General features: G+C 34.5%; 9 protein-coding genes across 9 annotated transcripts; 3 read left to right on the top strand and 6 right to left on the bottom strand.

Annotated features, from left to right (window-relative positions):
• Positions 1 to 192: 192 nt before the first annotated feature.
• On the bottom strand, positions 193 to 2,094 carry LAS17 (actin-binding protein LAS17; the record flags this gene model as incomplete). Its single annotated transcript, XM_001645999.1, has 1 exon — positions 193 to 2,094. The coding sequence occupies one exon, from the start codon at positions 2,092 to 2,094 to the stop codon at positions 193 to 195; it is 1,902 nt and encodes a 633-aa protein (XP_001646049.1).
• Positions 2,095 to 3,746: 1,652 nt separating this feature from the next.
• On the top strand, positions 3,747 to 4,568 carry Kpol_543p19 (enoyl-CoA hydratase/isomerase family protein; the record flags this gene model as incomplete). The annotated part of the gene is made up of 1 exon (XM_001645998.1): positions 3,747 to 4,568. The coding sequence occupies one exon, from the start codon at positions 3,747 to 3,749 to the stop codon at positions 4,566 to 4,568; it is 822 nt and encodes a 273-aa protein (XP_001646048.1).
• A 122-nt stretch (positions 4,569 to 4,690) lies between these two features.
• On the bottom strand, positions 4,691 to 5,770 carry PUT7 (Put7p; the record flags this gene model as incomplete). The annotated part of the gene is made up of 1 exon (XM_001645997.1): positions 4,691 to 5,770. The coding sequence occupies one exon, from the start codon at positions 5,768 to 5,770 to the stop codon at positions 4,691 to 4,693; it is 1,080 nt and encodes a 359-aa protein (XP_001646047.1).
• Positions 5,771 to 6,472: 702 nt separating this feature from the next.
• On the bottom strand, positions 6,473 to 7,759 carry RPT3 (proteasome regulatory particle base subunit RPT3; the record flags this gene model as incomplete). The annotated part of the gene is made up of 1 exon (XM_001645996.1): positions 6,473 to 7,759. One exon carries the CDS (start codon positions 7,757 to 7,759, stop codon positions 6,473 to 6,475), a length of 1,287 nt encoding a protein of 428 aa, XP_001646046.1.
• Positions 7,760 to 8,729: 970 nt separating this feature from the next.
• SHE9 (She9p) lies at positions 8,730 to 10,070 on the bottom strand (the record flags this gene model as incomplete). Its single annotated transcript, XM_001645995.1, has 1 exon — positions 8,730 to 10,070. One exon carries the CDS (start codon positions 10,068 to 10,070, stop codon positions 8,730 to 8,732), a length of 1,341 nt encoding a protein of 446 aa, XP_001646045.1.
• Positions 10,071 to 10,351: 281 nt separating this feature from the next.
• SPP2 (spliceosome ATPase-activating subunit SPP2) lies at positions 10,352 to 10,993 on the top strand (the record flags this gene model as incomplete). Its single annotated transcript, XM_001645994.1, has 1 exon — positions 10,352 to 10,993. One exon carries the CDS (start codon positions 10,352 to 10,354, stop codon positions 10,991 to 10,993), a length of 642 nt encoding a protein of 213 aa, XP_001646044.1.
• A 218-nt stretch (positions 10,994 to 11,211) lies between these two features.
• On the bottom strand, positions 11,212 to 13,242 carry MDM32 (Mdm32p; the record flags this gene model as incomplete). Its single annotated transcript, XM_001645993.1, has 1 exon — positions 11,212 to 13,242. The coding sequence occupies one exon, from the start codon at positions 13,240 to 13,242 to the stop codon at positions 11,212 to 11,214; it is 2,031 nt and encodes a 676-aa protein (XP_001646043.1).
• Positions 13,243 to 13,938: 696 nt separating this feature from the next.
• On the top strand, positions 13,939 to 14,745 carry PNO1 (Pno1p; the record flags this gene model as incomplete). The annotated part of the gene is made up of 1 exon (XM_001645992.1): positions 13,939 to 14,745. One exon carries the CDS (start codon positions 13,939 to 13,941, stop codon positions 14,743 to 14,745), a length of 807 nt encoding a protein of 268 aa, XP_001646042.1.
• A 234-nt stretch (positions 14,746 to 14,979) lies between these two features.
• On the bottom strand, positions 14,980 to 15,969 carry SPT3 (transcriptional regulator SPT3; the record flags this gene model as incomplete). The annotated part of the gene is made up of 1 exon (XM_001645991.1): positions 14,980 to 15,969. The coding sequence occupies one exon, from the start codon at positions 15,967 to 15,969 to the stop codon at positions 14,980 to 14,982; it is 990 nt and encodes a 329-aa protein (XP_001646041.1).
• Positions 15,970 to 16,014: the final 45 nt, after the last annotated feature.

Raw genomic sequence — 16,014 nt, 5'->3', positions numbered from 1 at the left:
GACTGTATATTAATATAATATATATTTAGATAATTATTGGAAAATAAGAATTTTATGTAAAGTAAAATGAAATAAATATGCATTTTTTCTGATAATCTCATGACCTATTGTAGAATTCGATTTTAATTAAAATACATGACCAATAAATTATATACATCTAAACTCTCATTATATAGATGAATTATTTATGCCTTACCAATCGTCACCGTTATCATAGTCATCATTTGCACCAACCTTTGTCTTTCTTTGGTTCAATGCTGCAGCTAGGGCATCCGCCAATGAGGCTTGACCGCCGCCAGGAGCAGCACCTCCACCAGGAGCAGACGGAGCAGAGGTTTGAGTTGGTTCACCACGAGCTTCCTGAAGTAATACAGATGGTTTATCCAATTGAGACTTATCAACTTTACGCAAAACACCAATACCACCGGCACCTCTGATAGAAGCCAGTAAAGCATCTCTGCCTGAATCACCAGTGGCTTCTACCAACCCACCTGGACCATTTCCAGCGCTTCCTCCGCCCATTGTTGGAGGTGGTGGGGGTGGTGGTGGAGCAGCTCCATTAGCAGCTGGAGGTGCACCAAATGACATTGCTGGCGGAGGTGGTGGAGGAGGAATACTAGATGCCATTGCAGGTTGAGCAGGTTGCATTGCCATTGGTGGTGGAGGTGGTGGGGGGATACTAGAGGCAGCAGCTACTGGAATAGATGCCGCTGGTACTGGAGATGGGATGGCACCAAAAGTTGTGGGTGGTGGTGGTGGTGATGTTTCAAATGTTTGCTGTTGATTAGGATATGCAGGGGCAGCCTGTTGATATACAGGGAATGTAGATTGTGGTGGTGGGGGAATTGGTATATTATTCTGTGGAGCTGCTGTATATCCTGCTTGAGGTCTAGCCCCCCTTGGAGGTGGGGGAGGAACAGGACCACGTCTTGAAGGTGGTTGTGGTACATTTCTTCCAGGCACAGTGTTTGATCTATGTGGTGGAGGTGGTGGTGCAGGACCACGTCTTGAAGGAGGAGCTGGAGGTGGGATTCTACCTGCGCCGGTAGCAATGCCAGATCTTGCTGGAGGTTGTGGGACTGGTCTTCCTGCAGCATTTGGTGGCATTGGCACAGGTCTATTTTGCTGTGGAGGTAAAGCAGGTGGGGGACCAGGAGCTGCAAATTGGTTATTCATTGTAGGAACAGGGAATGGTGTTTGACCGACTTGTTGATTTGGAGCTGGGATTTGATATGGAGTTTGACCTGGGGGAGGTTGTGGTACTGGAATTGGAAATGCATTATTTGCAGCTGGTGGAGCTGGAGGGGTTGGGAATGGATTCGAAGCTGGTTGTGCAAACTGTGCAGGTAATGGCGGCACTTTGTGGATAGGATGAGTCCCTGTTTCATGGGTAGTTGTTGGTGGTGGTGACTGTGGAACACTTGGAGTTGGAGTATTTGTACGCGAACTATTTGCAGTAAACTCTGATGAAGTATCGTTATAGTCGTTGTAATCATTAGCTTCATAATTCGGAGCAGCTGCTGTTGGAGGAGGAGGTGGAGGAGCTTTATTCTTCGTTATTGGGATGTACTCAGCGTTATCATAATTGTATCTTTGTCTTTGGTTATCTATTAACGCTTCACCTCTTGGGCCGTGAGATCTATTTTGACTATTTTCAGTATTTAATTTTTTCGTTAGTGCGATAGCATTTTTGTTATTTAAAGTTTTCTTAGAACCGTATCTTTCACGTTTCTGTACTCTTTTTAAGAAATGAGAAGCTTCTGCGATATCTTCGAACATTAAACCAGCATAACATTCTTCGATTTCAAAAGTATGGAAAAAAGTACGATCCTGAGAATAATCAAAATTCACGTACAGTTCTTGATCCCATAGTACACCTCTGTGACCGCTGATATCTACTAATTTTAAGAAAAACGTGTTTCCTACTAGATCATCGACTAATACTATGGCACCCGATAGGCCAGTATATTTCCATTCATTTTTATTTGGGAAAGCGATATAAAGTCTTGCAACAGCTACATCTATAATTTTATTAGCAGCTTTTGGTAAAGCTCTTTTGATGACTTCTTTATCTTGAGAATTGAGAAGACCCATTGTGTATACTAGTCACTACTTTTAATAATAATGATAAAAAAATTTTAAAAAAATTAAAATGCTATTAGAATGAAATGTCAAAGAAAAAAAAAGGGGGGGCGATGAGAGATAATGATATCTATGTATGGGATACCAATCAAATAACAGATAAAGGCAAATTCAAAGTATATCCAATCCACTATCTCTTGATAATGGGAAGATACCAGATTAAATGAAAGCGATAAAATCAAAGGATTATGATCTATAGTTTTTTCCTTTTTCCACTCTATTGTCTCTTGTCAAAACGCAGGGAGATTCTATCAGACAGTTAAAACAAAAATAACACAGCTAGCCAATTGATCACTCTACAGTAAATTAACAAGATTCAGGAATAAATCCAGTCTTTATAATTAATAATAATACAAAATTAATTGATGTAGATTATAAAACAGAGGGAAGAAAAACCTCGAAAAAAAAGGATGGTGTTGATCAAAAGGATATAAAACAACAGGTTCCCAGTGTAATTGACCTTAACAGAGACGTCTGGCTATATGAGAAAGTTCACAAGAGTATAAATAAATATACAAACCAATATGTATCTCTAGCTTTTCATAATATAGTATGTACCATAATGGTTTGAACCATTTTTATCATCTGAGTTTTTCAATATTAAAATTAATATTGATATCACTTAGAGTGATGAAAAAATATCAAATTCTCAAATGATACCCGGACTTCACTTTGGTCCCAAAAGAAGTAAAATAAGTTGACCGTGTTCGTGAGACGTGCTTGGTCACGTGGTGTTGTTGGAAAGAGGAATAATACTGACACACCCACACAACTTCTCATTGTCATTGGCACTGGAAGACATATATAAAGAATATCTTACTGGTTCAACACAATTTCGACAACTTTCACAAGCACAGAATTCAACACTACACTGCAAGATCAATCAATTAATATATTTTCTTCTAGTTTTGTCCTTTATGAAACCGATCTAAGCTAACCTAATCGTAAAAGTTATAAAATTAAACTCATCTAGACAGAAACGCATACCATTTTAAGACAATTCCCTCAAGAAACTTACATGTACATACAAAGATCATAGCAAAAAGCCAACTCTGATCTGTACAATTCTTATGCCATTCCCATAACTTTATTATGTACTCTTCAATATCTATCTATACCTTTGACAATTAGTGTCTTTTGAACACCTTAGGATTTAAACCCGTTACTGAAATTTTTCAATTTGTCACCTGTCTCTAATGACAACGACATGGCCTTTTTTGGATGACTTTTCTGCCAATACATACCATAACAATTCATTGGATTATTGGAGATGATGATCTTAGTGACTTACTTGCATCTTTCCTCGTGTTTGTTGCAGTTTATACCCCCTACAACTGCAACGACTATACCACTACAAGTGCTCCCCCCCCAAAAAAAAAAAATCAATCATACAAGGCTGACCCCCCCAAACCTTCGGAGATTGAATTTTTGATTCGTATATAAGACAAGACTGTTTTCATGACTATCAATCTGATTCAAGATATCTTTCATCGGCGTATGTTCTCTGGTATGCTATAGCATCTTAACCTTTATACTTCTTAAAATTAGATCTAGGACTAGGAATAGGACTGCAACTAAAACTAAGGAAATTAATAATATCGAAAATGGTGGAGTTGAAAAGTGAAGATAAAATTAAATATACCATCAATGGTCCATTTTTCGTCATCAAATTGGATAATCCAAAAAATTTGAATGCAATGACAAGAGAAGATTATTTATATCTTGGTCAATTATTGGAAAAATCTGAGAATAATCCAGATGTTTATTTCACTGTGCTCACTTCGACTGGTAGATTCTTTTCAAGTGGTGCAGATTTTGCAAATATAACAGCTAAAAATGAGAACAGTAATGATCCTGAATTGACGAAATGGTTGAGCAATTTTGTTGCTACTAATTTGTATGTCACTGATATGTTTGCTAGACATTCAAAGGTCCTAATTTGTTGTTTAAACGGGCCTTCTATCGGTATGTCAGCTGCAATTGTAGCATTATGTGATATCGTCTATTCAAAAAATGATCTAGTCTATCTTTTGTTCCCATTTGCTTCCTTAGGTTTGATCACTGAAGGTGCCACTTCAGTCACATTACCAAGAAAAATCAATGATAATGTAGCTTACGAAAAATTAATCTTTAGTCAACCCTTTAAATATGACGTTTTAAAGGGTAATATTATTGTAAAGAACTACAAGATAGAAGATACTGACGAGTTTAATTCAGCTGTCTTAAAAGACCTAAGTGAAAAAATTAAATACTTACATTTACCAAGTTGCTTGGGAATGAAGAATTTGATCCACTCTTCTCTCAGAGATGAAATAATAAGAGTCAACTCAATTGAAGTTAATGACGCTTTAAAGTTTTGGTTACAAGGTGAACCTCAAAGAAGATTCAAACAATTGTTACTGAAGGAAAGATCTCATAAGCTATAAATATACACAATTTTTAATGTTATTAAATCTCTCTCTACACATATATATTCTTAAATAATTATATATTCCCAATAATACTATTTACAGTGATGATGGTTACAAAACGATTAAATCTCAATTGGTTATTTGGAATCTTCATCTAATCCATCGAATTTTCTACCGTAATAGAGTTCGAAATCTCTAATATCTTCACTTTTTTCTGAGGACTCTTGCTCTTTGACTTTGTCTTCTTTATCTTCATTTTCTTCTTGATCAATAGTATGCAATATTACTTCAACTGGTTTTTCATTCTCTTCAGTAATCTTCTTACTTATATTTATCCCCCACATTATAACAAATACTAACGTTGTAATTGCTAAAAGACCGCTCCTTGTAGTCTGCCATCTCAAATTTTCAATATCAGATTTTGTCTTACCTAGAATCTTTGTAGTAATCCTATTAGAACAATCTGCCAAAGCCAATTTTATCGTCCTTACCAATAATGTGTTTTCTATTTTCTGATTATTAAAATCAACTTTCGAATCCCTTTGAATGTAATTTATTAACATACCATGGAGTTCATCATGCATCGTATCCAAATCTCTGTTCAATTTCATTAATTGCAAATGATATTCATTTAGTTTAGTCTCCCTTGAATTTTGAATCGTATACTTTAGTTCCGTTTCAGCAACGTGAAACAAGTGAGATTGATTGTCTAATTCAACACTCCTTAAAAACTTATTATTATAGTCATTAAAGAATTCTGTATTCATGACTTCGAATAGTAATGAAACGATCAATTCACTTTGTTCTCTATTGAATCCATTTTTTTTCAAAATATTGAAATACTTCATAGAATCAAACTCGTTCTCTGCTCTGGTAGGTCTCAACCCGTTCCCACCAGATATCAGTTCTTCTGGTAATTTATTCATAAAGTCTATTGGTTTTTCATCATCATCTGGTAGTAATTTCCCTTTGCTTGGAAATTTCGTAGTTTTCAAACTATCGATAAAGTTACCATTCTTTGATGGCTCATCAACATTCAAACTCATAGATTTTTGTAATAATCCACAACCACCAGTACCAGTACCAGACGAGCTTCGTAAACCTCTCTTAAGATTCATTGGAACTATGGGGTTTCCATGATATTTATATCTTACAATCCGTCTATTACTAAAGATTCCGTTAATGTCATTTCTCACACATCTCCAAATTCGAATCATAACAATACACAATATTCAATGGATCAAATATACCTAGGAGATCAACAATTAATACCAACAATTAACTTTATAGCCAAGAAACTCCCTGTCCCTTACCTAATGATTAGGTTATTAACTTCTACTATTCTTAAATATGTCAAAAATTATCATTGTAATTCGGAATTCGATATTTTTCCTAATTAAGCGATATACAATTTTAAGATGTGGAAAAGCATTCGAATACAAGAAAGAACAGCATATTTTTCATTAATGATCTGATGTAATCAAGAGTTTACGGGAGATTCAAGTCACAATTGGGGAGTGGAGGCTTATTCCGATGAAATAGTTTGCAAGTTGATTTGAATGTTTATTTAAATTATAAATTAATGAGTGGGTGAGCTTTAGTCGGGTCAAATTGTTGATTAACCAATTACTCCGGTTATCAATAATATGTAAATTTAGTACTGACAACGTGGTACGTTTAGTATTTAGATGCGTTTATTATTAACATTAGATTAAACTAGACCCTACATAATGCGTTATTTAATGGTAAAGTAAAATTCCTATTATGATCGTTATCGTTTTGGAATTAGGGAAATGAATCAATCAAGTCTATCCTTTTGGTTTGGGCAAAAAAAAAATATCACATGTATAAATACATATCAGTGTTTGGAGAATGATTATTATGATTGTTATTTTTTTTTAATTTGAAAATCGGATAGATCATTTGTAGAAATCAAATTTATCTACATCTGTATCAGTTTTAACTTGGGCTGCGTATGCTTCTTCTAGATCACTTTGTAAAATGACATATCTATTCTTCCTTACGGCACGTAGACCCGCTTCTTGCATGATTGCCGCAATTGTAGCACCTGACAATGAATCGTTACGTACAATTAATGAATCCAAATCTGCTTCTGGTGCCAATGACATCTTGGCTGCAATAGTACCGAAAATCAAACGACGTTCACGTCTGTCACGTAATGATGGGAATTCGATTTTTCTATCTAATCTACCAGGTCTTAGTAATGCAGGATCTAATGTGTCCGCTCTATTTGTGGCCATGATGACTTTTACGTTTGTTGATTGATCAAAACCATCCATTTGTGTCAATAGTTCGATTAAAATTCTTTGTACTTCACGATCTGAACCTGTTTGGGCATCAAAACGTTTGGTGGCAATAGAATCGACTTCATCAATGAAAATGATTGATGGTGCATTTTCTCTTGCCAATCTGAAAACGTCACGGACCATTCTAGGACCTTCACCTAAGTATTTATGTACAAATTCCGAACCATTGACTCTAATAAATGAAGCATTTGTACTGTTGGCAACAGCTTTGACCAACATAGTCTTACCTGTACCTGGAGGACCATATAGCAAAACACCTCTTGGTGGATCAATACCAATTTGTTCGTATAAATCTGCTTGAACCAATGGCAATTCGACAGCTTCTCTAATTTCTTGTTTTTGCATATCCAAACCACCGACATCTGCGTATGTAACGTCAGGTTTTTCGTTTGCACCCATTATAGATATGCTTGAATCTGAATCTGGTGGTAATATATCAACTAATGCATTTGAATGACGATGTAAAGCTACTGACATGGAAGGTTTCAATAATTCACGATCCAATGTAGACAAAATTCTCACTACATAACTCATACCTGTAGTAGAAGACACGATACCAGTATTTTGATCAATTGGTTCTAAAAATTGTCCGATAACTAATGGAACCGATTGAATTCTTTTAACTTCTTCTTGAGCTCTTAATAATTCTCGCTTCAAATGACGTTGTTCATCCTTGATATATTCTTCTTGTAAAGTCAACAATTCGTATTCTTTTTCTAATTTCTTTAATTTCAAGTAGACATCACTATTATTCCCACTGATCAATCCATTTCCACTTTGTTGTTGTCCTAATTGAGCCAAAAGAGACCCATATGATTTCATCAGAGGTTTTTCTTCGGCAACTTCTACACCAGCGCTGCTAATACCTAATTCTTCCATTTTGTTTCAACTAATAATAATAATAATAATAATAAATATGTATTTCCTTTATGATACTCGAATAACTTCAGTAAATTGATAACGATACCCTTTTAAACAGTTGTGTCTATTTCCGAGCAATTCTAAAATGCTTCTTATATATATATATATGTATATATCCCAACCTAAATCAAAGATATATGAATATCTGTGTATAATTTAATAAACAAAAAAACCAACAACACACTATAGTAGCTGTTGAATCGCAGATTAGCCTTGATGTTATCGATCAATTACCGTTGGATATCCTCTTCTATATATATATATATATAAATAATGTATAATCTTCAATTGAACTATTCACTTCAAGCTTTGGGTTCTTCCTTTTCTAAAAACCTTTAAATCCTAATTTTGCCACTCGTATGAAATGATATCAATTACAATTATAACATCCGGGTAATTTAGATCCAATGGTGGTGGCATTGGGGGTGTCACGTGCTAAACCATGGTATGGCTGAAGACTCACTGACTGTAATGAGAGACCTTTGAATTGCTTGTATTGCTATGACGTAAAACCGAGTGATACTAGTTGTTCATGCGCATACATTGATTGGAGCCACCAACAATTGTTTTAGTTTATACCGATAATTAAAATAAATATGTATGTATATCATAACTTAAATCAAGTTGAGGTAAGTTAAGTTACGTTATGCTGAAGTACTAGTACAAGGTTGTTCATTGTCACGTGTACAATATCATAATGTACGTAAGAATATAATATCGATTTAATATACAATAGAGTAATATATACATAATATACCCACCGAACCTACAACAGCAAACAACTATTTAAGATTTGATTGTTACAACTAGTGTGCCATTGAGGCTACGGATGGAAACCCTGCTTACTATGTGTGATTGTCCTATTAGAGTAAGTGGGTTTGTTTGCTTTTCATATGGGCAGCGAAAGAATGAAACATCATTTTTTGTTTTATGAAATTAGTGTCGTTAGAATCGAAGAAATGACACCAACAGACGTCACTAATAGATATATTTGCAACGTGTTGAAATTTGTTTGGCAGTTCATATCCATTGGGCTTAAATTTTGTAGTTTATTGATTAGTTGTAAGAACCATCCCCATATTGTCGATGGGGTTTGAGGTTCATCCTGTTTTCTCTTATCATCTTTAAATTTCTCCATCTCTAACTCTTGTTGAATTAATCTCGATTGTTCTTGCAATTGTGCATTCAGTTGTTCATAATGGAGCTGGTGATCGGCAGCTTGCGCTTCTAGAGACGTTCTCACATTTCTTTCAAATGCTCTCACTAATCTTCTTCTTTTCCATGGCTCTAAAAATAATTGTAAAATTACAAATAAGAATAAATTTACTGCCATCAGCATAAACGTACTCCAAATAGAAGTCCTTCTAATTTTATCGGACCAAATCTGCTCTTCATGATATCTCGTAAGAATCGCACTATACAACTCATCTGTTATCTTTTCTTGAGCCTCTTCTTTGTTCTTCAATTCAGTTTTAAGGTCTTGCTCCCTTTTGGAATTAGTGGCGTCATCCTTATACAGCTGAGTGAAGTTCTCTAGATCAGTGGCACTCCAAGAACTTTTCCTCTGTAACAATTCATTGACCTGTCTTTGTGAATTAATCCTTTTTTCAATTGATTCTTCATAATCCACTCTTAACGTTTTCAATTCTCGTTTCATAACTTCTAATTGAATTTGTAGTAGATCTATGCTTTTCCTTAATTTTTGAATGCTGGAATAACCAGTGACATCGTTAAATGCTTTACTTGCTGAAAATATAGTTTCTTGTAATGAATCTAAATAAAATTCCAATCTTCTCGACCATTTACGTCTACGGATTTCTCTTTCAGAAGGCAAACCACCAATTACACCTCCCGTAGATACATCTTTGTTGTAACTCAATTTGGAATCAACACCAGCTTGTGCTTCTTGCTCTGCAAACTTTCTATTAGCTTCCCTAATTGCCTCTTTAACATTGTCAATATTTTTCACCAGTAACGACTTATATTTACTGAATAAATCCTTGGAATGGTCCAATTTCGATTTGAATCCTTTCAAAAGATCTTCGTTCCCATTATTACCTTTGTTGCCATCCACATTACCCCCACCAGTAAGTTTACTCTTACTATTGCTTAGGATTCCTGTGCTCGTAAAACTCCTAATTGAACCAGTATCATAAATGCTGGAATATCCGATTCTTGAGCTCGAATAAAAAGAGGATTTCAAAAGATTACCTCTACACACTATTCGATTCATCATACCCAACACCAATTCCCCATGCAATGTATCCATTTAACTTCTAATCAATGAGTATATCCATCATCTGTTAAAGGGTCTTTTATGCCTCATCAATTTGAAATATTTCACACTTAGAACTTCCGATATCGATTGATTCAATGGATTAAATTAAACTAGTGTTCACGAACGATTAAAAGAATAGTATCAAAGGAAGATATCAAGCATCTAGGAACTTATTGGTTTGTTGATGTTTATTTGTAAACTTTAGAGTCTTTAAGAGTGTATTAGATGACAGTATAGTCATTTCCTTGGGAGGGTATATATACATATCTATTATGAGTGGGTTCTCAATAAGCTTAAAGAATTCATCGAAATCCAACAAGAAGAAAGTTAAGAAGCCAGTGAAACAAAAAAAAAGTGATAATATATTTCAAGATGGTGAGAAAATTGAGGTTAAAAAGAAGGCTGTAACATTGATTACACATGTTGAAGCAACCTCTGAAGTCGAAGAACACAAACCGTTGGTGATAGAACCTGTGGTGCGAACTACAGAGATTAATAAACGTATAAGTGTGTTCCCAGATGAAATGACATCTTCAGCTCCTAAATATGGATTGAATACGATCAATAGTAATCACTCACATGAAGAGCAAGAGAAACAACATTTCGATGTAACTAAGATGTCACACTTAGTCAATGGCTCTTTACCAGAAACTACTACTATTGAAGAGTACGAAGAGGTGCCAGTTGAAGAATTTGGTGAAGCTCTATTAAGAGGAATGGGTTGGAGTGGTCAGTTAGATGATGAGAAAAAATCCAAGAAGAATTCCACCTTACTGCCACATGAGAAGGCAAGAGCTGAATTCGCAGGTATTGGCGCCACTGTGCCAGTAACATATGCATTGTCCAATAAATCATTAAGGGAAGATTCCTTTATGCCAGTTGTGAAAATAAATAAGCAATCAAAAGGAAATTAGATTAAATTAAATATTTAAATAATTACATGATATGTACAAGGATTATCATTATTATATATATTATTAAAATTAGAATAGAAATGTGCAAGTACGTTTGATATCCTTACTAAGAACAAACAATTCATACCAATACACATATTTAACATGTAATAGACAATGCAATAAAAATAGTTTGGTCATAACTCATTAATTTTTCTTTTTTTTATCGTGATCTTTCTTTAAACCATAGCTCCAAATCCTACAATTATTAGTTGTGAGGCTACTGAAGAACCCCAATCTGTCATCCAATTAGTCTTCTTCTTGTACTCCCACTCTTCAACCATTTTCATCAGGTCAATGTACAGTTCCATACTTAAAGAATCGTATATACCAGTTTCCCAAAATAAAACCATATTCTTCAGCTCATTAATATTTTTCACTACTTTGCAACTTAAAACAAGCTCATTATTTGGTGTTGATATATCATCGTGAAATCGAATAATTTGCTTCTTCAATTTACGATCTTCTTCATCAGAGTCTTCATTTGAAAAATCCTTCTTGGATTGAAATACTGTAGTTACTGGGAATGATTTAGCTTTATTAATAGCGATATTAGGAGCATCCCATAAGGTATTCTTATAAGAAGAGTTGGCATATGAATGGTATAGGTCATATTTTCTGTTTATGAATAGAATAATCTGCTTCAGTTCATCCAAGGAAAGAATTTCTTCACCATTAGACAAACGAGGTGCTCGATCGGGGAAAATTGCTTTCAAATCTTTGAACCTGAATTTTAAGTCCAACACAACATATTTGTTATTACTTTTGGACATGTGCTCCTTCTTATTACGAGTAAAGTCAAAATCAGGTTCATTTTCTTGTTCGTTTGGTAACATAACATCTGCGATAATATCCAATTGCCCATCATCCATCCAATTAAAAGCATTAGAGTTATTTAAACCCAATTTTTTCACATCGATGGAATCTAACCTTATTCTAGTGATACGTTTCCAATCAGATAAATCGTTCTCCAAATCTTTGATATAGGCCAATTTATGCTGTCTTTTATGAATATTGAACAAAGAGTGATTGATAGAACCGTCGACAACATTTGAACTTAAGAAATCATTTATAATCCATTGGAATCGTAATTGAGGCATATCTAAATTATATATAGATACTTTAAAATCTTTACTCAATTGGTTGTCATGCAGAATAATCGAAGAGTCTGTTACCTTAACATTTCCCAAATGATAGTACGGATTAGAAAACCAATCTATCAAATTTACACGTTGATTATCATCAATTTTGTTCTCTAATGACACAGGAGTCACAGTGATATTGCCTCTCATCCCCATTATGGTCAAATCTTGTATTAAACCGTTACCTAGCAACCATTTTTTCAAAGATAAGGATAATTCTATTTGGTGCAATTTTAAGTCAAATTCGATCATATTATTTACAAGTTCATTATAATCATTAATATTTTCTGGTTCACTGGCTTGGAGTGGATGAGTTCTCAACTGAACATTATTGAATCGTATACACCCTTTTCTCCATTCAGGAACCAACGCATCTTGAAATTTTACATCTATGCCATCAAGAAAGATATTCAAAAGTTTCCCTACTACGTTTCCTACCATTTCCTTAGCAAAAACAGTATTGAATATGATAAGTAATATCGATACAAAAGTAGTTGTCCCCAGAATAATCCATAGAATCTGTGACAGTATAATCCAAGAAAACAAAGTCCCAATTTCATCAGCTGAAAACGGCCTATTCCCTCTAATCAACAACCATTTTGTATTGATCTTAAACCTTTCATAAAAGTTCGTTGCTTCACTTAATAATTTTTGCTTATTCATACGATCCTGGTTTTTTTGTAATAGAATATTTTGTATATGTAAGAAATCTGTATTTCTTGACAAAGCATCATCCTGCCCAGTAGATCCTAAACTAACAGCAGTAGCAGCAGTGGCTGCAGCCACTGCTGCCTTACCATTCGAAGAGGTTGATACATTATTAGTAGTTACCTTATTAACGAGAGGATTGATAATTGTAATACCATTAGATTTTGATATTTTCTTTATCTCATTCAAAACCGGAGAACCATTAGTATGAAACTTACTGGTTCCCCAAGATTTCATCCTAACTAGTCGGAAAGTTGAACCAACAGTCAACCTAGAAACAGAATTCGAGCACTGTGACCCCAGATATATATAACTTCTCCTAAGAACACCGCCGTATGCTCTTGGCAAAAGACCTGCCATGCTAAGAAAAAGAAAACCCTATTACACCTCCCTCCCGATTGCAAACACAGACTTCAACAGGCAATTATAGAAAGAAAGGAAATGGATGAGTAAAAGTGAACCTATATTTCTAGTTTTCCAATTAAACTTGTGACAGTCACTATCGAACCAAAAATAAAATTGCAACTTAAAAAAAAAAACCTTGGAAGAACCCACCAAATTATTAATAAAAAAAGTATCTATACCTTGAACAAAAAAACACAACGGTCACCAAAATCAACCTTACTATCCAGCCAAACTAGCCAAGGACAATAACAACCATAAAACTATCCTAGTCCTTCTATAGATTGTAAATTGTTTCTTAGTTTACTGGTTTGACCTTTATAGTTTGAGCAATTCTGAAATTTTATAACCTTTCCTTATGCGATGAGGCAAAAGTGAAAATTTTTTGAATATTTAAAATTTAAAAATTGCAAGTATAATGTGATGAAGCAAGAGGATAAAAGTGTTTATAGAGGTGTGTTATAAGTAGTTTCAAGAGTTGTAGTTGTGTGAGATCTGATATTTATTTATTGTTTTATTATTCTGCCAATTTTTTAGGTTATTTTATTGTGGGATAACGGTTGAGATCAAGGGAGAAACAACAGTATTGAGTTTTGGTAATTAAAGACTGGACTGGATTAGACTAGACTAGATAGACAGATATATATATATATTATGGTTGCTCCTACTGCTTTAAAGAAGAGTGCTGTTAGTGGTACTTCTAGTGCCAGTAGAATTGTTGGTGTTGATAATAAACAGGCTATTGATGACGATGAGGTGCTTCTGGGTAATGGCGATGAGCATATGATGGATCAAGATGATGGCGATGAGAAGAAAGAAACAGTTGAGAAAAAGGAAACTGCCGGTGTTGTATTAGATGAACAAGGTAAACCTCGTTTTGCCTCGGCTAAGGATGCTAAGCAAACCAAAGTTAAGTTAGAATCTAGAAAAGTTGCAGTTCCTCCTCATAGAATGACACCTTTGAGAAACAACTGGACAAAGATATATCCACCTCTAGTTGATCATTTGAAGTTACAAGTTAGAATGAATTTAAAGACCAAATCTGTCGAATTAAGAACTAACCCAAAACACACTACCGATCCAGGTGCTTTGCAAAAAGGTGCTGATTTCATAAAGGCTTTCACTTTAGGTTTTGATTTAGATGATTCCATCGCTTTGTTAAGATTAGATGACTTATATATCGAAACCTTTGAAATTAAAGATGTCAAGACTTTAAATGGTGACCATTTATCAAGAGCTATTGGTCGTATCGCTGGTAAAGATGGCAAGACCAAATTTGCTATTGAAAATGCTACAAGAACAAGAATCGTCTTGGCTGATTCAAAAATTCATATTTTAGGTGGGTTCACTCACATTAGAATGGCAAGAGAAGCTGTCGTAAGTTTAATTTTAGGTTCTCCTCCAGGTAAAGTTTACGGTAACCTACGTACCGTTGCTTCTAGATTAAAAGAACGTTATTAAGCGGTCTGTCATTAATACTAATTACAATTTTCAACAGGGAAATATTTTAAGAATATTCAGCCTATATAAACTTTTAATATACATTTGTACAATAGTTAACTCATTTTAATGTTGAATTGTTCATCATTTTCTATATAGATAAAAACCATTTTTGTTTGTTCATTTCTAAACTTTTTCCTTGACGTTTCAAGTATAGATATATAATATAATGGATTATAGTAGTGTTATTTAATATTACAAAATTATGGTTCTAGAATTTATTCTGCCACCTTTGAAATTCCCCAAAGCCCTTTGTCTCATACTTTCCTTTTGAAGCATTCTCCAAGCTTCTTCTATATGCCTAGGCTTCAATGGATTGACTACATTGTCAGGACCATCAAATAGTCGCTTCTTCCTATGCAATGCCGTTGTTTCAAAATTCAAATCTTGCATGAGTTGTTGCGATTTATTTTTTATACTCAGAAGTATCTGTTCTTTCTTATTTATTCTAAGTGCAGTTTCTGTTAATGAACATACAATTTCAAAAGTTAGGAAACCTAAAATATCGATGACATCATCATGGGGTTTACCATCAGTTAACTGAGTAATTCCTGACCAATCTTTAAATCTCTTACTTTTCCTAAATGTAAAACTTGCTTGACGACAATCTGACCAATGTACGTACTCTTCTTTTGTCATATTTTTGGTTCTTTCATCTGCCATTTTCAATCTTTTCAAAGTCGCTATATTGGCTTCCCTTTCATCTTCATCCATGTCGTTCTCATCATCGTTGTTCTCCAAAGCTTGTTCATTAAACATGAATTGAAGTTCCCAGGGCAACTTAATCTTAGACTTTTTAACTTTCATAACCGCTGCCCCATCTTTATCTTCTTTATCACCATCACCTTTAACTTCATCTTCAACACCAGCACCACCAGCACCACCTCCAGTTTGAGCTGACGAATCCTGATCCTTAGCATTCTTACGAAGATCCTTCCACGACAAATATGTTCTCAATCTAGTCACTTTAGCCTTGTCATGACGAATCAAGAAGATAATATCCTCTGGCAACATACTTTTACTACCACGAGTCTGAGCTGTCTTATTCGATTGCAATAAAATTTCAATAACCTGGCCCCTAACAATATCTTCAATCAAAGAAGTAGTCTCAACAGGTGGATCGTTTGTCTCCCCAGAGACAAACATCATTTGTTGAATCTCAATTCTATACTTGTGTTTATCCATCTTTAAATAATCTAATTTCTTACTTGCTATCTCTTGTTCTCTCTA

The sequence above is a fragment of the Vanderwaltozyma polyspora genome, genomic scaffold, assembly GCF_000150035.1.
Source record: "Vanderwaltozyma polyspora DSM 70294 KpolScaffold543 genomic scaffold, whole genome shotgun sequence".
NCBI classification, from domain to species: Eukaryota; Fungi; Ascomycota; class Saccharomycetes; order Saccharomycetales; family Saccharomycetaceae; genus Vanderwaltozyma; species Vanderwaltozyma polyspora.
This window is presented reverse-complemented; position numbering and strand designations above follow the sequence as displayed.